This window comes from Lepisosteus oculatus, chromosome 10, assembly GCF_040954835.1.
Source record: "Lepisosteus oculatus isolate fLepOcu1 chromosome 10, fLepOcu1.hap2, whole genome shotgun sequence".
In the NCBI taxonomy this organism is placed as follows: Eukaryota; Metazoa; Chordata; class Actinopteri; order Semionotiformes; family Lepisosteidae; genus Lepisosteus; species Lepisosteus oculatus.
The window spans coordinates 40,868,789-40,892,565 of record NC_090705.1 but is presented as its reverse complement, the minus strand read 5'-3'; the positions used below and the strand labels follow the sequence as shown (position 1 = coordinate 40,892,565).

General features: G+C 37.4%; 1 protein-coding gene across 11 annotated transcripts in view; it reads right to left on the bottom strand.

Moving 5' to 3' along the window:
* Positions 1-23,777, bottom strand: part of rbms3 (RNA binding motif, single stranded interacting protein) — a 354,207-nt gene that overhangs the window by 143,115 nt on the left and 187,315 nt on the right. For 7 of the 11 annotated variants that reach the window (XM_015356975.2, XM_015356978.2, XM_015356976.2 and 4 more), the window contains 2 exons: positions 22,541-22,698; positions 4,301-4,359 (listed from right to left, as the gene is read on the bottom strand). In XM_015356975.2, coding sequence (XP_015212461.2) covers positions 4,301-4,359; positions 22,541-22,698 — 217 coding nt within the window. The remainder of the gene's footprint in view (positions 1-4,300; positions 4,360-22,540; positions 22,699-23,777) is intronic. The other 4 variants (XM_015356977.2, XM_015356979.2, XM_006635545.3 and 1 more) reach the window with 1 other exon arrangement.

The window sequence follows — 23,777 nt, the reverse complement described above, 5'->3', positions numbered from 1 at the left end:
AGCTACATTTACATCCACCTTTTCATGCTGTAAATGTTATTGTTTTATGTAAATGTACCGCAGCCTGCAAAATTACTGCAGGTTTTTTTCTTCTTTTTTTTTTTCTCACAATTGCCTAGGCTAAATTGAAATAAATGGCCTGGCTATGCCACTGCATCCTGTGGTAATACATTACATGTAATTGTTAGTATATACAAATACACAGAAATCCATACAATTAATCATATTTAGAACCATGTTTATAGTACGTGGTTTCTTTCTTTCTTTACTTTTCAATATACTGAAATGTTGCTGGCAAGGACTACAGTATGTGATGCTTCATATCTTAAGCAAAAGAAATCCAGTGGCTGGATTCGGAACAGTAAGTCATTAATGATGACTAAAGCTACAACAAAGCTCAGACCAGCTCTGTGGAGCTGTAATTCATTTACATCCTCTCATTAGAAAAAAAAGCATCATGGCTACATTTCTGTATCTCTCCAGAACTTCAGCGTATGAAGTATATCCTATATTTCCAACACAGGTTTAGAATTTCAGATACTCGATCACAGAAACAGAACATCCACAGACAAAATAGAGAGACGGAGAATTCAAAGGCCCTTGTGGTGATATTAATACAGTACATCACAAGGCAGCGGCTTAGAATTTCTCAAGCTGAGACAAAACCATAACCTAAAGCTAAATTTATCAAAGTCATATTGTAAACAAAGGACATGCAGTGGAAATAGAAACACGTTTTTGCCACGTTTCCAGTCCTTTTTCAGTATGTTGCAATTAGTGCTTCACTCATATAACAACGTCATTCACATATAAAGTACTGTACACATCTATCAAAAACTAAGAATGATAAAAAGACTTCATTGATGTCTCCTCACACACAGAAGTTACCACTAGCTACTCTGCCTTGGGCATTACAATGACTGCCCCAAAGGATTGTGACTGCAGTGTAGCATAGTTAACATAACTATTTATGGATTAAAACAATATTAATGTTGCGGTTTTTACCTGAAATGGAGATCTCAAAAAGAGCTATTCAAATCAGTGCACACCGGTACAGTATTTGAATTAACATTTGTTTATCACATAGACATCTTTCCATTATCTCTGTTTTGACCCAAATCCTTCAGACGGGTTTTATGGTGGTTTTTGAACATGAAAGGACGAAGCGCGAGTCCCAGTTCACACAATTACTGGCAGAAAGCCAACTAGAACGGCATGCTGTAGCCATCTTCAACAGAGGAAATAGAAATCCTCTAAAAGCTGGAGTCATTTCCTTTGGTGCTCGGCTCATTCAGGAAAAATGCCCCTTTGGTCAGCAGTGTCTTATTTATAATGCCTGTGGTATTACTTTTAAAGACCTCTGTGGTACTTTCTTGTAAATATGTGGTCTGGTTCCTTACTCACTAAGGAGATTCCACCAGTTATATGCAGCTAGAAATGTAAAAAAAAAAAAAAAACGCTTTCACAGATTTTAACTCTGCACTCATGTACCTCACCAGCAATTCATTTCTTAAGCTTCCTGTTCCCAGATTTTTTCGGCTTCTCAATCGGATTTGTGACCGGAAGAACGGAAATTTTGATTCAACTTCAAAATACCAAAGTTTTTTCCCCCCATCTTAACCCATCTCCAAGTTTTGCCACTCCTGATGTCTTTTCAAATTTACCACGGTGTGCATTTCTCAAAACCTTTTGAGTCAGATTAGGAGATAACCTCCCTTTCCTTTCTGTGTTGTCTAAACATCAGATTATACAGGTGGCATATATTTGACTAGTTATACAGTATTACAGACTTAACAACGCTGTATAGCTCTCTCTCTCTCTCGAGTTTGATGTTTAAGAATAAACTTCCCCTCATCACATCACTTTGAATAAGTGCATAGCCAGTTCAGGGTCATGTCGGCCCAGGATCAGGGCGGGGTACGCCCAGGACGGGATACCAGTTCATTGCAGGGCACACACAGACACAAACACGAACACACACACTCCAAGGCCAATTTGACAGAAGCCAATCCTTACTTCAGAAGAACCCAGCAGGATATTTTCCCAATACATCACTGCCTAGGGGCTGACCAACTATATGGTAGTTGTTTCAAATTCACCGCCAGAAAACTTAAAACTTAAAGATCTCAAGCAAGTTCATTTTTCTTAGTAAACTAAGCCGTCAGATTTGGCTTTTTTTTATTATGGATTCTTTGGGTTTCTGAATTTTTACAAAGACTATTTCACTTTATTATTTTTTACATCCACAGACATGTAAATATTGAAACTGGCCTCTTTTGCTAATTACATGAAAACAGTAGAGAACTCTGTTGCTATAAACAGTTTGGATTCAGGCACTGGAAACGGACAGTAATTCACACTTGGAAAATATGGACACATAGATTTCGCTGGCATGTTAACAGCTCTACATTCCAAGTGGATGAGATATGGAAAATGCTCTCTGAAACATCTAGCTCTCATAGTGCTGCTCTGTACACACAGTCCTTTAAAAAGCTCAATCTGAAATGCAAAAGGAGATGTAAAGTAACACAATTCTGTAGTTTACCTTTATTTTTGGCAGTGTTAGGATTATATTTTCTATTCTTTTTTTTGTAGAAAAGTGCCGATACTCCTTTCATGAAGAGATGCAAGCACACAGACAGAGCACAGGGCACTAATGACAATTTAAGCTTAGTGTTAAATAGAAACAGTTGTTGTTCTGAGCTGGAACACGTTTCTGACTTTGCAAAACAAACTGGTTTGTGCCCCACTTGCTAAGGGGGATTATACAGAATATACAGTACTACTTGGAATTTGAACTGGGACTCGTACACGTAGCGTTAAAAGTCTTTTCAAAATGTAGTTTTCTTCTTTGCATTGTGAAATTCATGAAAGTAGAGAGAAATAACGAGTCTCTTAGGAGGCTGTGTTTCTGTTTACGATTGGAGAACCGATAAGCAAGACCGAGTCCCAAGACACTTGGAGCATCTGTGAAAGACACAGGAAGAATGTGGGCTCAAGTGTGAGGGCCAACGAAAAGAGAAGCAAAGCCTGAAATGGGGCCAAACAGTATCACCATGCAGTTTGTGATATTCAGGATGAACGCACATACTGTAGGTAAAGATCCAATTAGCCTTCAGACACTTCGCTTTGGTTTTCAAAGGGCAAACCTATTTTCTGCCATCTACCTGTATATGTTGCATTACATGAAGCATATTGCAACCTGATCCCAGGCAAAAGCATTTGAATTTGTAAACTATAAATAAAATATACTATTTTATACCCAGTTTATATGGCCAGTGATGGTGTGTGGTGAGCGTACTGATGCACTATGGCTGCTATCGCATCAACCAGGTGGGACACTTTGAGTAGAGTGTCCAGCAAAGCGCTATGTACTGTAAGTGTAAGGAATTATTATTATTATTATTATTATTATTAAAAGCAGATAATGAACCAAAATACAAGGTCACAAATTCAAAGCTACAGTATACTGGACTCCACTGGTTAATGTCCTTGAGTCCTGATTTGAATCCAATAGAAAATCTGTAGCAAGACTTCAAAATTGCTAAAAATGATCAAGTGATAGAAGTTGAACAAGTTTGCAAAGAAGAATGGATGAAAATTGCACCATCCTGGTGTGCACAGTTGCTGGAGACTTAATCCGAAAACACTCCCAGGTACAGTATAACTTCTGCCAAAGGTGATTCCACCTGATATTGACCAAGTACAGGTACTGTACAGTATGTTGATATGCAATCTACGTATTTTAGGATTTACGTTTTCTTTGTGGTTTTACATCTGGAAAAACGTAACTTCTTTCACCCATACAAATGTTCAGTTTGAGTATAAAGTGAGCTGGAGCCTTTCTACATCACAACTCTGTTACAATCTGTACACTCGTCTCATCTCTACTTGCCTCTGAAAGTTTTTTTAAATAAAATCACGTCGCTCAAGAAGAGGAAACAGTTCCTCTTAGGAAACATGTGGTAAATCTTAACTTTACATGAACAAATTCTTAATGACTAGCCTCGTTAATAAATTTGTTTTTTTGAGAAATATCAAAAAGAAAAAATATATTATGCTTAGAGTCTCACTGATCCCTTTCCACTTCAAATCTGGATTGCAGTATGAGGCTGGAAATACGAAACAATACTCAGATGGATACATGACATTAATCAGATACATTCTCAGGATACTTTCATTTATTTGGATATATTAACTCACGACTTCACTATTTTGACAGTGATTTGTCAAACAGAACATGAAGAGGCAAACTGTGTGTATATACATAAATATAAATATGTGGAGGTAAAACAAATACCTTTGCATTGATTTGTGTTTTTGTCCAGGATTGCCTTTGTTGACACAATCTTTCCGTACCTGTGAGAGAGAAAAGAGAGCAAGAATAAGAAATCTTAATCTTTTATATTAAGAAAACAAATATGACAAGTATAAACTTTGCACTTCTCACCCCGTTTTCTTGATCATTTTTCTGTTCTACATTTTCTATAGTTTGTAAAGATGTTAAAGTTCACAGTACGAGGCACACAAATATTAAACTTTTTCCCCCCTTGAAAATACATGCAGCACTTCAAAATCTTATACCTACAGCGCAGTACGTCGATAAAAAAGAACAAATCCTGATGGGTGTTACAAACATTGCCGAAAATCTTTCAAGTTACTTATTTTTTTCTGTAAGAAGCTATGCTGAATATTTAGAAGTGTTTCTTCTTGAACATACTTGAAGATACTCCTGAACAAAACAAATTGTTTTACTCAAAGGCCTATATCAAAACAGAACTCTCCACAAAACGAGAAAGATAATTACACGCCATGTAAAATTCCCACTAGTACAACAGCAGAATTCGCAATGGAGACAAGAACCCACAACCTTCCAATTTCAAGTTTTAATACTACTACTAATACTACTACTAATAATGGACAGAAAGCTTGTTGCACACTCCCATGACCATTTAAGTAAAGAAGTGCTTCCTATTCCTAGTTTTAGGACATCTGTTCTCACGTGAGGCTAGTGTTAGTGACAAATGAATTCCCCGCTTTGGGGTCAGAACAAAGGTTTGGGCTAAGAGGTGCCCTTGGACGCTGGGAAGGAGCAACAAACTCAAACCAAATTGGGATGAGCCCAGCAGAAACACGTGATGTCAGTGTCGGGAGCTCAGAGGACCCTGAAAGACAGCCCTGTTGCGGGTCTAAGGCAGGTCTCGGTGCTGCATTTTCCATGTTGGCACATTTCAGCTATTTTCAAATATCACTGGGCTCTAAGTGACGTCTGAACGAATCCGTGCCAGGAAATGACATGTCCGTGGTTGCCTTTACTACAAACTGGATTCCATGTATTAACAAAAATAAGCCAAAGTGCTACAAGCTGCAGAAAAATAAGAAAAAATCAGTGGAAAGACATGCAGGGTGAACCACAAAAATTCACTCAGACAGCCACAACTGATGGGGCCATGTTTTATAGGCACAAATACTGGGCCCTACAACAAGGCAATGAGTACAATAAACGAAATAACATCATAACATTAGAATCCAAGTATGATAGCTTCAGATGATTAATGACAGAGGAACAACAGAATTGTCATATCTTTGAAAAATTAATTACAAGGAAACAAAAAAATGTTACTGTTGAGGACATTTTTCCAAACACACAGTATATCAAAAACAACTACTGCTGTATTAATACACACGTGCTCAATCACAGCTCACTCATCCTGCTCCTTTCTGGGCATCTTTCTGTGATTTGTATTTTATATCTGATTATTCCCTCGTATAAATTACTCGTTACATGATTTAAAAAGATAAAAAGGTGAACATTTAATTCATTTTCAGTACTGCATGGACAGTCTCATACCCTTATTTGGGTAACGTATTAAAAAATGTATGTGGTTAATCTCAACATACTGTATTTCACCCATGAAAACATAAAAACACACTAAAATCTCTACAACTGAAGGGAAAATCGTATGCAATGATAAGTATACCTTGATACCATCATGTTTACAACCGTTAAAGTCTTTGTGGTGGTTTAAATGAAGCACAGTGAATAGAAACAGGATGAAATGTCTTTGCTCTATGAAACACAGCCAAAATGAATTTAAATGCAAACAAGTGCAACAGCACCAGACAGTAAGACTGACAACTACAGAAGAGCAAAGGGTCAGCGAGTACTGTACAAAGGACCATGTTTGGGTGGATCACTGTCGGTAATATAAAATCAATAAAGTTTGCAGAAGCATACTGGATAAAGAATTTCATAAAAGAGCGCAAACACAGGTTTGCTCCGCCAAGTGGAGCCTCTTAGGGACCTAAGCTGAAGGTACATCTGGCATACGCCAGAAAAAAAAGGATGGATTTTAGTTTGTGTCAGAGGAAACCGTCTCCCAGATTACTTTCCGGTGCCAGATTTGGGCTTACATACCCCCATTCATCATGTCTTATTGTAAGAACCCTGGCAGCGAGGAAACAAATTATACGATTTCACAAAAGCTGAGTCATAACATTTCAGAAAAGTACAAAATGTTTACTTTTTCAACAACATTTCTGTAAATCATAAGAGGATTTAATAAAGTAGGTTACCTAAAAAAGTGTCAAGTGTAAATTTGTGATGTACTGTAGTTTCCCCGTCTTCCCTGTATTGTAACGAGCAGCAGCTGATAATGAAGTAAGATATTGTAAACAATTGTAAAGAAAACTTAATACTCATCATTTACTTACTGTACATAATCATTTTTAATTCTCCCTCAGCTTAAATATGAATGTGTATAATTGGATACTTTTTCCGTCTCTAGTTCAAGATGTTTTTTTACTTTGAATTTTTCCCCAGTATTTTATTTTATATATAAAAAAAAGAAAATGAAAGCTATCTTGAATAATAAAGTTAATAAATACCTTATACCTTATTTCGCCAAGCAAACTTGGTCCTGGAGTTTCAGGCTCCTGAATTTAAGAGTAGAGACTCTTTTCAATTAGCACCTTTTAATTAGGTCAATTAGCATTATGACCTGGAAATGGTTGATTTGAATTCTTATCCACTTACATGTTTTATATTAGCCATTAAAATCTGAGATGGAATGAAAACAAGGGAAACAGCACAGGCAAATAACATATACGGTCCATCGTTTCGTTTTATGTCCCAAAACAACCACATGGTCTTGCTGGAAAGCCCCACAGTAGAATTCTGGGAATGTCTGATGCAGCTTAAAGCCCTGGTAGCAAGTCTTTGAAATCAATAGCGGGCTCCACAGACGGGAAGATGCAGCACATTTCAACATCATTTCCAATAACCATTCATAAAACCTGCTTTTTTATGAAACAGATTGGACTACTCTGTCTGAGGCAGAAAATCAGAAAAAAAAAACGTACAGTAAAAGGCAAATCGGTTGTAAGTATGTTTCAAACGATTTAGTTGAAAACCACTGTTGAGGACAGCAAGCAAGGAAGAAGTCTTTCTACATAACGAACAGAAAAACGAAGCATCTACCCAACATGCACGAATAAATTCTGAATCTGTGTGTGAATTTGCATGGATGGCTAGAATTTATGGAGACTCATCCTAAATGTTACCCGACAGGTTTCAAGACAAAGTTCCATGTGCATTTTTATGCTGAACTAATTTAGGAAAACAACATAACAAAATGTGTACAGAGAAGAAAAATACATTAAGTCTCCCAAACAGTCCCAGTCCCAGTGTTACAGTATATTTCTTGTCAGGGGAGAAATATTTCAATATATGGTAAGTATTGTGCCGTGCAAAAGATAGAGATTTTAATAAACTTGTTCAATACAGTACAGAGTACTGAAAACTTTATTGTAGGTTGAGCAGAACCACCACCTTTGGGATTAACTATAGCCTAGATACTGCTGGCTTAAAACAGCCTTTCTTGGCCTATTATCACCACTCTTCTCCCATTATAAATAAATACTTGTCATAACAGTTGTGGAAACGCCTGCAAGTGCGTAATTGGGCAGACCTCGTGAGTACAGGGCTCATTTGTAACGGTCTGTGGCAGAGCAGATAAAGACAGCGAGCGGCCCAACGACACAATGAGCTAGGACTGCAGATCCAGGACTGCAGTCAAGTTCGGCGATCGCTCAGTCAAAAGCAATGAATAGACCTCTTTCAGGGATTTCTAAAGAGTTCTAACAAGCAGAGGATGTAAAGTTCAGGCCTCATTGCCACGTTACTATGGCTACCAGTATAAATTAGCAGATGCGTCTGTGCGCCTGTCGATGCAGCTGGCTCGCCACCGTTCTAAACAATCAAATCTGTTCAACTGGCTTCTCTACAAATCAGTTGATCCTGAACACACTTAAGTGATTAAGTACTGTTTAACATAACACAACCGCATGAGAGAGTCAGAAAGGCAATGCCCTCACATCCTGTTGTTTGCCGAGTTTTAACATGACAACAATTTGTTCCCTAGATGATAGATTACGGAAAGGGCGCAAACTTGAAATACTGTAGGTTAACCTGAAGTGTATTGGTCGTAAAAAAAAAACTGAAATCTACCGGATAAGACATTCTAGCTTAAAATTACAGTGCACTTATAATCACACACTTATCAGAAAAAGTGTTTCCTTCTCAGTATATGCAGTAGGTCTGTGATGTTCTCATCTCTTGCTGCACTGTGATAGAACAAGACACTCTTCCCGGTAAGAGTGCATTCTGATACATGCTCTTTGCCCAGAATCTTACCTGCAAGGGTGCCCCTTCGAAGATCGATAATCAGAAGACAGGTGGACAGACGTAAAAAGTCACAGCAAGGAATGCGTAATTGAGGAGTATAACATTAACCTCTGCCTTTAGCAAAGTTCTCCAGATGAAGTTTCAACTTTATTGGAAATCTTGTAAGAAGTAAAGAATAATTCTAATGCCAATCTATGTTATAAGAAATAAAATTATTACTTGTTAACGAACCCTTTTTCTATGAGCAATATATACAAATTAGTTAATATATTCTTGAGCATAACATATTGCTCATTACCTGTGTTGTTTATCTTTTTCAAGGATGTCAAAAGTTTTTTAGACTTTTCAGCACATTTTCAAAACATCTTTTTATTTTCTGTTCTCCATTCCATGTTCTTACATTACAGTCATTCAGTAGTTAAAATAAGTTCCCCTGTCAGTCCAGGGATAAATTCCTACAAAATACGCCAGCTGTCCTCCTACCTACTTTATACCAAATACACTAATTCAGCATAAATGCAAAGCATTGTGAAGACACCTGCATGAAAACTTATATTTAATAACAATACAAATTAAATGGTTATTCTACTGACTCAATCAGTGTGTGTCATGGACTTTGGCCTCCCAACAATGTTAAGTGATACCTGTGGTGAAAGTAATGTAATTTAAAATAATTTTCACATGATACAAAGGTCAATCAAATTACTTACTTTGTTTCTTTATAAACACAATTTCTTATACACCCCCACAAGACATCAGGCTTGAAACTAAACAAGAAACTAAAATCCAACTTTCTGTTCTTCTCAGTCTTCTTTGAATAGGAGGTAAATTCACTGCTGACCTAAGATAACTGTGTATTCCATTTTGACATGTGTCATACCTTCAATTTTCAATTAACGTTTTAGTCTGCTAATGACAGACTAGGACTGGAAGTCACGGCTGTCACTCTTTTGACATTTTTCTGTTTCAAACTGAGTGCCTTAATGTCATGTACCTGAGGGTATGACAAACGAAAGCACAATCTCTCATGGACTGTATGATATGAGGATTTCCTACCTTCTCTTCTCTGACCAAACCTCTCAATTAAGACAAACGAAGGGCATTAAAAATATCACAGACACTACATGAAAACTTAATTTAATCTGATTTATACTGTACAGTATGTGAAAAGTGTGCAAATTCATTGAACAACTTGAAAACAAATGACATTAAATGAATTCAGTGCTATTACAGCATCATTCAGATCATACAGTATGTTAAGCAGGAAGGTGAGAATTTATCAGATTATTGAGAAATCGAAATTATTCCTAATCTTTAAAAACATTTACATGTGTTTCTGTAGCTGTACAGCTACGTTTTACAATGTTTTTATTTCTCTTCTATTTTTTCCTGTAAGACCTTTGTTAGCTGTGATGTTGAACTACACTTGATTGTTTTAGCCAAGAGTTTACACTGTACTAATATAGAAATTGATTGTAGTTATCCATATGACCACTTACAGTAAGTGTTTTTTAAAATAGTTTGTTTCCATTTCAACAGAAATGGCAAAAAAACACTTCCCTTCAATAAAAATGTTTATTGCACACAGTTGAAGTAATTTAGAGATCACTGCATGACATGAACAGTTAAGACATTCACCTTTTATTGAGCTCCACTTTTACACCTCCATAATGTGATTTAAACCTGCTCCCCTGTGTTCAATGTCATTCTTCTTAACCCCTAACTTGATATAATATCCAGGAAGAAAGAAAGGGCTTACCCTCATGTTGCACTGGACATGATGCATTTCAAATATGCATGTGTTCAAGGGAGCCTGACCCCAGTGATCAAGTGAGCCCTCACCAGCCCAAAGGACCACTAACAACAGCATGGTGCCACAAACGATGGTCTTTGGACCTGTTCAACAAGGCAAAGATTGAGAACAGCACCGTGCTCTGCTGTCTCAGAATTACATGACTCAGGAAAAAGCTCACTGCCTCTGTTGAAACACTGACGGCAGAACTGTGTGACTACTGTAATGTGTGGCTAAAAAAGGTGTTCATTTTTTAATTTCCAGGAAAGCTAAATGATTGTTAGGACAGATCAAGTTACGTACAATATCCTACAGGTTAGATCCTTGCTGGATCACTGGTAATGTATCCCCCCCTCCTTATTGACTCCAGTTGGGACTGGCATTTATGGTGACTCCCCACTGGTGCAATTTTCACAACAGTCGTGGAATGCACTATTAAGAACACATTTAGGATATTGTGTACAATTTTGGTCACCACTTAACAAGAAGGATATTGCTGCCCTGGATATATTCTAAGGCTTAAAAATGTCCTACACTGACAGACTTGAACAGGGACCTGATCTAAGCACTGAAAATCGGCAGACCTCTTCAGATCCGACAGCGAAGCGTGGAGCAGAGGCCACAAGTTGAAACTATGTGGAAGTGCATTTGAAACTGGTAACAGAACAGAAGGCATTTCTTTACTCAAAGTGTTGTGGAAGTGTGAAAAGCTGTCCAGGCATGCTGTTGAAGCTGATACTGTGGCTTCTTTCAAGAAACAGATGGATGAGATCCCTAGATCAACTACAGTAGCTAATATCAACCAAATTAGCTAGAAAGGCCAATGTCCACCTATTATTTGTAACCTTTCTTATTTTCCTACTGTATGTACACACATTAAGCTGTCCTAATAAACAAGTTTGTTGCAAAGATTTTCTGCAAAGAAAAAAACAGATATTTCCTTTACATAGGAGCCTCACTTAAAAAAGCAGGATGTTCCCAGATTTTCTTACAAATATCCTTATGACAGATATTCAGTATCAGAAAGTTGCTGCTACTTCTTCTTCTGTTAACTATACAATACGGATATTACTCAATACTCTTTGTTAGAAAGCGTTACAAACGTTTGTTTGATGAGTTTAATGAGTTTATTGTAACATTTCTGGATATTGTCACTTCCTTTTTCACTCTTTTCTCTAAATTTTAGGTCTTGGATTCTTTGCTGAAACAAATGATTCTACAGTACATGTAAACATAACTGATATTTTAGCCTTTCAGATAACTCGATTTTGCAACCTAATCATCATTATACATGACATCGCTTACTAATTTATAAGGCCACATACTATATTTCAGAAATGCACTGTATTTGAAGCCGTACTAAGGTCACTATCATACATTGTTAAAATACAGATAATTTTCTGCTATGACTTGTACTGCACTGCACAATTTCACTGAAGCCCAAAAGATTAAACTCAGCAAATCTGACAAAAAAAAAAATTATTACTTATTTTTCTTTATGTCATCCAGTTGAAAACAGTTTAAATCTAGTGGAAATTTATCTCTGTCTTCATTAACTAGGCTATTTTCCATGTAATATAATCTTCTCATCCATTTTCTTATTTTCAGTGTAATAGACATGTATTCAAAGGTTTTAACATTTAGTGCAATTCAGGAAACTGCATTATACATAAGCAATGAAAGGAGCACATTAATCTTTAACCAGATTCAAATATACTAACATAGAATTGGAGGGACACACAACCTAATAGAAATTTCCTTTAGGTCTGTTTCACTCAAAGAGCAGCCAAAGCTAAAAACAGGGAAATTGTAACAAACATATAATTTGTGCAAAAATATTTTATAAAAATTATAGACTCTGACAAGAGTTACACTGCTTACATACAGTAACATACTATACTGTACAAATCTAAGATTTTCAGACCTGCCACTTTAAAAGGTTGAGTTTTCTGCTGATACAATTTATTGTTTATATCAGTGTCTTTACTCCTTTACTGAAATAAAGAAGCATTTGCAATGCTTCAGTACAGGGGTATCAGAAGACGCGTCTAAGCTATGCTGTTGTAATGACAGCCTTTCTCTATGTGGGGAAGTTCAACCTGCAAAGTTTTTCTGCTGTATGGAATGCAGTAAAATGCAACACATAAAAGATAAATGAACATACAATACTGTGTATAAAAATAAAATCTAAAATAAATCTTCATTCAGCATAATGTGGAAGTATACTGTATCTATGGATAAAACACTGCAGAACCTCTGCAATAACAGTTAATTCAAAATGTATCTATACCCTTGATACAATGTGAAATTTCTTGTAACAGAAAAAAGATTACATTTATTGGAAAACACATTCCTAAATCCGTATGCATAAATATGTCTAAATATGTCATGCATACTGCTAGTAAAACAAAAAATGTTTTCCTAAATAAACTGTATGTTTCTCTAAATTATACACTGTAAATATGTTGGAAATATAAACTGTCCTTTTGTCATGTGGTAGTTCCACAAAACCTCATTATGGAGCTTCTAAAAGATTCGGAAAGTCTCCTTGATTTCCACTGGCTATTAAAGGAAGCCGACAACGAGGCAAAACACTCAGGACCATATTATCATGGCGAAAGCAAGAGAATTCCCTGAAGATCTAAGTTTAAAGATTGCAGATCTTAACAACTGTAGTGACTGATAACAAATCCATAAGACATCTCAGTTTCAGGGTGGTATCCACCCCCAAAACGTTCATGGCCTGGGACAGTTACCGCTGCAGCAGGAAGGGAATGCAGAGATTTACAGAAGTGTGCTGCCAGAAAATTGGTTTGAGAGGCTGATTCACACCCAAGATTTGGGAATTTTGGAAAACCTCTGGAACCATGAGTATACAATGTCTTTAGGATAGCATTCGAGGCTGACCTCATGGCTCTGGCAGTGTTTCATGGTAACAAATCACTACTATTTCATTACTAAGTGAAACACAGATTGAGTTTTTGGAGTCTCACCAAAAGTATGATTAGCACAGAACAGCAGAATAGTAAAACCCAAATCCTGTAAATGTCATCCCTTCCATGCAGGGTCGAAATGGATCCGTTCTGCTTTAGAGCTGTTTGCATACTCCAGTACTCACGCCACGATTAGAATGGATGAACAGAAGGATTTCAAAGTACAGCGCGTCATGTTTTTTTTTTTTACCCTAAATCTTTATTCCCTCAGATAAGCTAAGTTGAAGTTTGTCAGATCCGGAGTTTCCAGCAGGACGATGACCTGAATCACACAAATCTACTTCAAAATAGTTTGAGGAGCATGAAATCGAGATTCCGATCACCATCTCTGGATCTCATTCCAAAAGAACGCTGGCTGTACAGACAGCTCTTCCCAATCACGAGGAGAAACTCATGAAGCAGTGGAAATGATGCACGGAGGAACGGTCCAAAATGCCTAATGAGGAGTAGCTGAACCTGTTAATAGACTCAGGAAGCACCTTTTCTGTTTTCACAGCTAAAGGATGATCAACAACATATTAACTTCAGGGGAGAGAATAATTTTGAACGGTGCGTATTTATTGTAAAACAAATGTTTATTTTGGACAGATTTGTCCTTGCTATAGTAGCAAGGATAGTCTTACAATTCTTCCTGCACTGGTTTATTTGTTCATTCATTCCATTATGCATCCTGAACATTTCCAACATTTCCAACTTTGAGATACTTTGTATCACAGGTATGATTACATTTCTAGTCAACAGTGAATGTGATACAAATTAGTGACTGTGGCCTAAAATCGATCTGCTTCACACAAAATGACAGCAATGGTTAAGATGGATTAATGAAGGAAACAAGCTATGGAAATCATGCACCATCAAAAAAGTAATAAAAAGTACTAAAAATATGCATGAGATCTAAATATAGCCCTCTTCCAGCTTTTTTCAATTTTATTGTCCTCATGTGTTCCATGTAACCTTCAGTTTTGATGTATCATTTCCAATTCTTTACTGCATGATCACTCACATTCAATAAACTAATTGTTGCTTAGCTCAGAAAACATCAAGAGATTGTTATTCTACCCATTATGATCTACAAAATACAAGGCTAAAGTAATCCTTATAAGATATGTGAAACTTGTTCAATTGTAAACTGCAAGGTACAGATTATATGCATTTTAATGTGTGAGATGTACTGTACCACAAAACATCCATGTTACGTTCAACTGTCCTGTTTTTTTTTTTAGTAGACATCTCTAGTGCTTCTTGTTACAAACATTCAGGCATCAGAAAGTGCAGATGACTTTTAGGTGAACTTTATGTTTTATTCCTTGTAGCAATCTGAAGATTCCTTATTTAAAAAGATAAGGAGATATATATTTCACAGTTGGAAATATTGTGCATACTAAAAATTACAGTCCACACGCTTTTTAATATTTCCTTGGTTACTATAATTGCATTTTCTTTCTGCTTCTGTCTCCTTTACTATTCTCTTTAACCTAATTTTAAAATAATCAATGTTTTTTTTTTCCCACACAACATACTCTCTTATTTTTTAATATTCCTTTTTCCAAACCTTTTTATCACACTACTGCAAGCCACACCACAAGTAGTAAGCTGTCCTGGACCATGCTGCTCTGTAGTTTTCTTGCAGAAAAAAAAACATGTTTTAAAATGTGTAGCAATAGTCTTACTATCAATCTGTCATTCGAGCTGCAATGGAACAGCGCTTTATTGTGATGGATACCGTTCTAAACAGCTGCTTGTCATTTCTGCTAATGTAATTATTCAAGAGCATTCAGGGTAAATACAGTATGTATGGTGATAAGAAGGGCAGAAACTAAGAGGTATTTGGGTTGTTTTACAGTATGTCAAGTAGCTGAGCCCAAAATCTCACTAAGACTGTTCCTGAAGGAACACAAGAACATAATGTTCTTAACATCCTCTCATGTGGTGGATTGTACTTGTATACTGTATATTGAAGTACTATCCAAGCAAGGTTTTCAGTCCTAACCATTGTAATCCATTGATATCCACGATCAATATACTGTATATAGGAAGAAGGTCAGTGCAGCTACCTGTAGAATTGTTATGTAATGAACATTAAACAAATTGTCACTTAAGTATATTTTAAGTGTAGATATACTGTACTGTAGTCAGGATTGATTTTTAAAATATCTACAGTATGCCTTTCATCAGATGCTTAGTTTTCAATATAAAATTAAAAGAACAGAGAACATACAGTACATACATAGCAATTACTACGGCTTTTAATTTGGATGCCAGATTGAATACAAATTTTAAAAGCGCTCTGTGCAACAATTTTATGAATGCCATAAATTCTCTTTGTAGACCCCAGAAAAAATAGTATAACAGGAATTTGTTCTCAAATTACAGAGTGGTTAGGAGGTATTAAGCTGCCTATCACACAAGGTTGAAATACCAGACAGCAGGTTTTCAATGGAAATAAAATTCAAATCATCCCTCCGGGAGCAGAAACAAACATTTAAGCCCACAATCGGTGTACAACGAAAGTAAAAGTCTAAAACTCTCTTTCGTGCTTTGAAAGGCTCCCTGATAATCCCCCGGGGCCTGTGTAGAAGAAACGGAAGAGAGACTGTCGGAAATCAGATGTTTTCTTTCAATATCACTTCCCTGTGCCCCCGGTCACGGAGTTGTTATCAATAATGGCTGTTGGACAATGTGCAGCAGCTTCATGCAGGAGAAAATTCCACATCTGAACTGGAACAGAATTAAAATCAGCTGGGTAAATGAGAACACTATAGCATGTGCGCTTGGCTAAATATTTGGCCAGCTGTATGCTGAACTGCCACATCCTTTTCTTTAAAGACATGGGCTTAAGAGGTTTAAATCAATACAGACCACCAGGCACTGTTTAGAAACCAACTCTTTATTGTACTGTGGCTTCGTCTGCTGGGCTCCAGACCCTCATCCTTGAAGTACAGGAGAAAGCCCAAAGATATACTGTACGTCCCATGGTTCCATTCTGCAGAAAACGAAGTAACCGTGATGATTCATTATATGTTACTAAATGTTCAAAGTAAATCCAACAGTCTTTCCCAGGGGATTGTAGGCATATATTTAAAGTAAAAAAGTAATATTCTTTAGATGCCAGATAAAGAATAACTGATTCTATCCTCCTCTTTCTTGTATGAAGTAGATTGTGTGACCCATTCCAAACCACCACATAGAACAATGAAACTAAATATACATTTATAGCATTGAAATAGGAACTGCTATATGAAAATGCATTAAGGAAGCATTATATGGATCTTTTCAGAATGACCTTTGTTATTTATTTTACATTTAAAATGTTCAGACTTTTTCTTGAAGTAAAGGGTGGTCTTGCTTTTTGCTAAAAGGGAGTTACGAACAGATGTTTGTCTTTATGTCCACCAGTCTTTACATTTTTTGTACTGAGTGCAAGTGAAAAAGAAAACGTCTAGTTTGGGGAGAAATTCTGAGATATGGACTGAGCCAGAGTCAAAGATTTTATTAAAAATGTGTTCAACATTGTATCCAAACAACATTGTATCCATAGAATGGATCTACTGTACATCTACTGTATATACAGTATCTCTCTAATCTAAAAATCTTGTTATTCAGTTTTAGTCTATATGGTTTACATTTCTCACAACTCAGTTCTGTGCCTGAATTGACTGTATGTTATAGACTCCCACATAGGTCATTTCTAAATAACGTTTTTCTTGCTATGAAAGAATATTCATTACTGAACCTCTGAATGTCAGCTTGCCATTTCATTTTAAGCCACTGTATGAATGTAACTGGTTAAGTTTTGAAAAGATTTCGCTGAAAGACATTTGGCAGCTTTCATGGGAAAAATACAATACAAAGATAGAAGGTAACTTTTTTTTTTTAGTTACCAGAACAGTTTTTCCACTTATCCCTGCAGATGTCTGATGCACATTTGGTGTTTCCCTTTTCAATTAAAATAAAATAGAAACTTTCCTTTTTAAGTTTGTAAATAGGCACTTCTTGCGAAACTGGGCTGGTTTATGATGATAAGCTTTTGTTTTCCCTGCTTGCTTTTCTCTTAGTTTTCAATGAGGCAAAACCTTTTCCAGTGCTGGCGTTTTGACAAAAGTATGGTCACACAACTTTCATGGGAAAGTAACAGTCCAAATTGTTTTGAAAAGGAAACAATGCATTTTAAAGGACCAACACAAACTATAACAGTAATTCTATATGAAGTTACATAAAGAATTGTGGACATTCCAATGATCAGACATTTTTAAACACATACAGTATACAGTATGGCCACTGAACTCTAATATAGTAGCTGTTATCCCCGGGTCATTAAAATCATTTATGTTTTCTGATATGCTACTCCATTATGTTTCTGCTCCATTATGTTATTCCAGCCTCCTGGTAAAACCACTGACTAAGAGGTAACATATGAGCAATGCTCTATCTATTGCACAGACATAATCTGGCACTCTCTCCCTGTTACCCTCACAGAGGTCTCTGTCATCTCTCTGTTCCAGTCTAAACCGAAGATGCATCTCTTCTTAACCTTATTAAAATAACCGTGACATTCATTCTACTATAACGGTCTCTAACATTTTGTCTTGTCAGACATAATGTTCATTTGCCGGGTTGTTTTTGTGACCTTCTTAAGATTTTCTGCCATCCTCAAAATTAATACACTACGTATGGTTAGCATGGTGTGAATTATTTACAAAATGTGATGATTACCTGTGTGTACTTTCTATGCAATATCAGTCAGTTATTTCAGTACTGCCTCTATGTCCTAATGCACCATAACTTTGTAAAGTGGCTTTACAGAGCACTTGTTACAGTACAGCATGGTAAGATAAGAATCACATGACTAAATTAGCTTTTTAATGCTGTGCTCCAGGGATCTATCTCTGTTGTCTCTCACTAGGACCTAAAAAAAAAAAAAACCCAGCAAATTTACTTTTAATATTGTATTATGCTGGATTTTCCAAATGCCCTGACCTTCCATGAAAGTATGCCTAGCTACCTGCAAAATTCCTGAGACAATATTTCTTCTGTCTCGTTTCCTCAGAGAAAAGAACGTGCCACTGTTTTTATCCAACAGGTACGTATAATATTCCTCTCACAATTTAAATATTATTTAAATCATAAACCTCTCTAAAATTACTCCAGTAATTAACAGCCCTTTCAGACACTCTGCGCTGCCTTTCCTCTGTTATTTTTGCTGCCACAGTAACTCCGAGAGAGATCATTTTTTAATGAACTGACACATATTGCCACATGGGCTCACTTTTAGCATTCTTTTGCATCTCCTGATATTCTCATTTTCAGACTGCAGATATGTCAACCATGTTTGACTGCTTTAGCACTTGAACGCATTATGTCGGCGTTTCTGCAAATTCTGCAATGAGAAATTCCAGGTAGTCACGTCACTGAGAGAACATCCGGAGTCCCTTCTCTTTCTCTATCTCTGAGATTTAATTAATTACTTCATAAATTATTTAAATTATTACTTTTGTTGTTTTATTACTCATTATTTTTTTACCTTTTTGCATAAGTAGATCTGTAATTTCCTTTTAAAATCGGGAATTAAGAATAAGAATAAGCACAGTGTTTCCTTTCATTTTTCCAAGTTAAATTCATACTACAAATTTTCATGGAAATCATTTTGTCACTTTATTATTAGAATCTAAATTAAAATAACAGCTTCTTCAAGAAACTGGATACATACAGTCTTGGCTTCTGTATTCATCACACACTCTTACATATAACACATTAGGCAAAATACTTAAGGTTTCATAGTTCCTGCATTCCCAATGAGGGCACAGGAATGGTCTGACACCTTCGTGAATGATGTTTGAAATATACAGTTTGCATTCCCTTTAATACAGCAAAATACAGACAAACGTTCAAATCTGCTAAAACCTAATTGCTTTGTATATGGAAAATTAAAGAACCTTGGAAATTACTGTAATAAAAATAAATTTTGCTCAATATAATAGATGCATATGAATTACCCGTGTAAGAGAACCAAGCATTTTTCCCAAATTATCAGTAATGTAACTTTCAGAAATGCAATGTTTTTTATTGTAGGTTGTTACAAATTTGTATACAAACTTTAATCTATGAATTATCATCATATGTATCCTTGCTGTTCTTTGTCTAGCAGATTAAAGAATGTGATATGCCAGTATGTAACTAGCAATCTAAAAGACATGGCTGTGCATGTGAATTAGTTGAAATACCCAAGCAGCTACAGCTTAGGCTATTTCACGAGAGGTCAGCTCGGTTGTAAATTAAGTGCCTGAATTTATATTAGAACATTTAACAGTTTATAAGTTAGTTAACCGTTTATAGGAAGGCAGTATTTAAAAACGCTGTTGAAAAGTGTACCACACTGCTGAACAGTTCCACACTCTCTTCTTTAAAGGTATAGAAGCTTATTTTCTTGGTGTATTTACTAACGTTATGATAAAGACTAATTTGGGCAGAACAAAGCATTAAGCAATGCCACCTCACAGCTCTCGTATCCTGGTCTCAATTCGGACTTGGGGCGCCTTCCGTGTAGAGAGTGCGTGTTCGTGGGGAAACATTTGGGTTTTCCCCCCAAGTTCTTTTCACAACCCAAAAATGTGAAGGCAAGTCGGTACCTCTATAATCCCTGATGCGCATGTGTACAGTACAGTGCGTGCCTGGTACTAGACTAAGGCCCTGTGCCTTTTAGGTTAGGATCTCACCTACCACAACCCTCTAAGGATAAAGTGGAGGCTGAAAATGAATGGGTGGGTAAAGGCTTACTTGTTTTACTGCCTGCCTATTCAATGGGAATCATGTTGTCCTTACCAGCCCTAAAACATCCAGAAAACACAATCTCTTGCGCTGGATATTTATAGCACCTTATGAGGCTAACACTGAAGCAGACTGGAAAGACGCTTTCATATTACTATATGTAGATGGCCAGTTTTGCAATACAATGAGACTTAAAAGCTGACACCTTGAAAGCCTTAAGCGGAGAGGTCAACATTTCTACTGTGCAATTAATACACGGGCCTTAAGGAGCATTACTGCCAGTGCATACCCAACCAGAGACTGTAACATCGCTTGACCTTCCCAAATGTTACTGTTTATTCCTGTCCTATCTCCTGAAAGTTAAACCTAGCTACAGCGTAAATTAACATTTCATTACATTATGTTATCATCTCTTTTAAAAAATGGAGAGGCTGCTGCAGACCGGCCATGCTACCTTTGCGTTTCAAATGGAGACACCCCAGGGAGCAGTTTAGAAATAGAATAATGATAGCGTTCTCTTTCCGGGCACATTGCTTCCAGGTATGTGCTCTCTCTTAATTGAGATTTGTGCCTTACATTTGGTAGTACAGCTCCACGGAGCAGTAGTTAGAAGAATTCCATGACGTCTCTTCCATTAACAAACTAAATCCTTACACTGATTTTTAAAGTGCTTCCCCTCCAAATTCCAATTAAACACGCTCCTCCGAAACCGGAGATCTCTGTCAGTGACACACAGTAGGAACATGTGCCGAGGCCTTGACTCGACAGGGACTCAGAGTCATGCTCGTTGAATGAACGGGAATACTCCAGATATCTTCCCTATAAAGGTAATCTGCTCAGTTACCTTGCATATTATACTCCCTGAAACAAATAACACAAAGGAAAGGAAAAAAAGCACAGTGGCAAGTCAGAGTATGAAAGATATTAATTGCAAATTGTCTCCAAGACACCATGAGGCATCCCTCACTGTGCCTCACTGAATTGGAAGTCACCTTCAACAAAAAAACACCTCTCAGTCCACTGAGCCAGGTCCTGACTGGACTGGGATATTGCCATTCATCCAACCAAGGTTAGATGGCTAAATGAGATGACATTTATTGCTGTAAATTGAGGTCTCCGTGTAGTTAATCATTCCTAAGAGCAAAATATACAGTGTGTTCTTGATTTGCTACGAGTGTAAATAGACAGATAGGCAAATACAGTAGGTAGTCTGGGAGAAAATCCCAGCAGGGTGATCTTTGTCAACATAAACTTAAATTCTGTGTATGGCTTTAAGCAATCATGGTGATTTAATATCATATAGCCCATATAGTATTTAAAACAATAGTTTAAAAAAATAAATAAATATAGAGTCAGCTACCTTAGGTTATGGAAAACATCATCAGGTCATCAAGAATTTCAAGAACTGGGCTGTTTTTTAAAGATATGGGTCATAAACTAAAGTTTGAAACGTTTTGAAGAAACATAACCTAAAAAAGCTTCGTCTTTGGTTGCACTCGAAAATAGCTCTTTCGCTGTTACTATTCACAACTCCTTTTAAGGGATATCAGAAGATTTAGTGATAAAACAAGGCGCCATCATTATGTAAGTGGTGAAAAACCGCAATGCTATAACTTGTTATTATTTATTAATGTGGCTGACGCCTTCATCCAGCCAGCTTACAAGGGTTACACAATTCTTTAAAGATATTAATGCTCAGCTGTGACCTTAATCTGCTTCTAAATAAAAAATGAGAGCACTTGGCTGTTGTCACCTCCAAGTGAAATCATTGCTAATTTATTGTTTAAACCACACAGATCAGAACCAAATCGGCTGGTTTTCTCTCCTTCTCTAATGTCTGTTCAAAATACTTCACTGGGTTCAACGGTTTTAGAACTATGCAGACCCGACATGAAAAAACTTCAGCTCCACCCGGCCTTTTATGACGCTCATTGTGAAATATTACAGCAGATTCTTATCTCTGCTGCTGGGTTAAACGAATCTCCCCACGATTGGCCTGATTCATCGAAGCTGGGAGCATTCAGGCACTGTACTTCAGAGGAAAACAACAGAGCAAGCAAAGGAGGATCTGAAATGTAGCTTTAAAAAAAAAGAAAAACAAGTCTATTTAAAAAAACACCACACATTTCTCAGTGGTGCGTGTGCGTTCGAAGTGACAAAGGCTAGACGATACGGCCACCTCACTGCGCCACCTTATCTCAGGCAGAGCTGCGACGGACACGGGTCCCCCGGCGATGGGGGGGGGGGTGTGCGCGATCGGGGTCGGCGGGCTCGGGGTCGGCGGGCGCGCTCGCGAGGACTCACGGCTGGCAGAGCTTGATGAGGTCCTGGTCGGTGGTCCCGGGAGGGAGGCCCCGGATGTACAGGTTGGTTTTGCTCAGCTGCTCGCCTCCGCTGTTGCTGCTGCTGTTGGTGCTGGGGCTGGGGGGAGCCATGGGGTGAGGCGCTGGTGCATAAGACTGCTGCAACACAGAAGGCAACAGGTCAGGAGGGCACACAGTACGGCGGCGAGAGAGCACCTCGAGCATAAACTACGGAAGCCTGTTGGGCACCATGAGCCACTCCATAACACAACTATTGTGTTTTCGTAGCACCAGAAGCACTACCAGTCCAAATATTTGTATTGTGAGCTTCTAAGATCGCTCGCCTACAACTCATAGTGTCTCCATACCGCACTCAGACTAAAGATTTCACAGAAACCGAAACTCTCGATGTTGCCCCTCAGTACGCTCACTATTGTAAAGGAACGATTTTACTGTACATCCGACACGACCGTCGCCATATGCAAATATCGGCTGAAAAAGCCACTGGCGGATCTACTACGATTTCGGAGGCAATCTGTTCAGAATTTAATTGCAAAAGAAAATCGGCTCGCACTTTTCTGGCCAAAATTTCATAGTTAGATATTAGTCAAACCCTTCATTTAACCTTCCTTCCGCGGCTTAATCGTACACATGCATGTCGAGGCACATCCAAAATGAATGTGTATTTTCATGCTTCCGCAGTTCAGACTTGATTTAAGCACCATTTAGTACACTGAAGAAATTGGAGATTTCGGAGCGCTAAAAAATATACACAAGATTTAACTGCAAACAAAGAAAATAAGCAATATATCTGTGTAGATCAAAGTCCCACTTGTCACACACAGCTTGGGCTTAGACATTCTTTTCCCCACATGACCAACTTCAGTTTAGTATTACAGTTATGATTTCAATATTGCATGCTCAAATGAACCACAAGATATATTTTTTTACCAGGATGTGTTGGCTTTTACATTAGTTCACCTGAGCCTGAGTGAAAAGCCCTGCTTTATTGTCCAATGAAGCTATTTGTCAGGGGTCACTTGACACTGGGGGGAGGGATAGGCAAAGTGCAGCTTCTGCTGTGTAATTCAGTAACACTTATCGTCTGCCTAATGGCCTCTCAATATCCACTTGTTTCATCCGTGCTGCTCTGTAACTGCTTTAATCTGAAATATTTCTCTAACACTGGTTCTCCAGGAGGCAGAGTGAAAATTGGTGACTCTGGAAAATGCAGAATG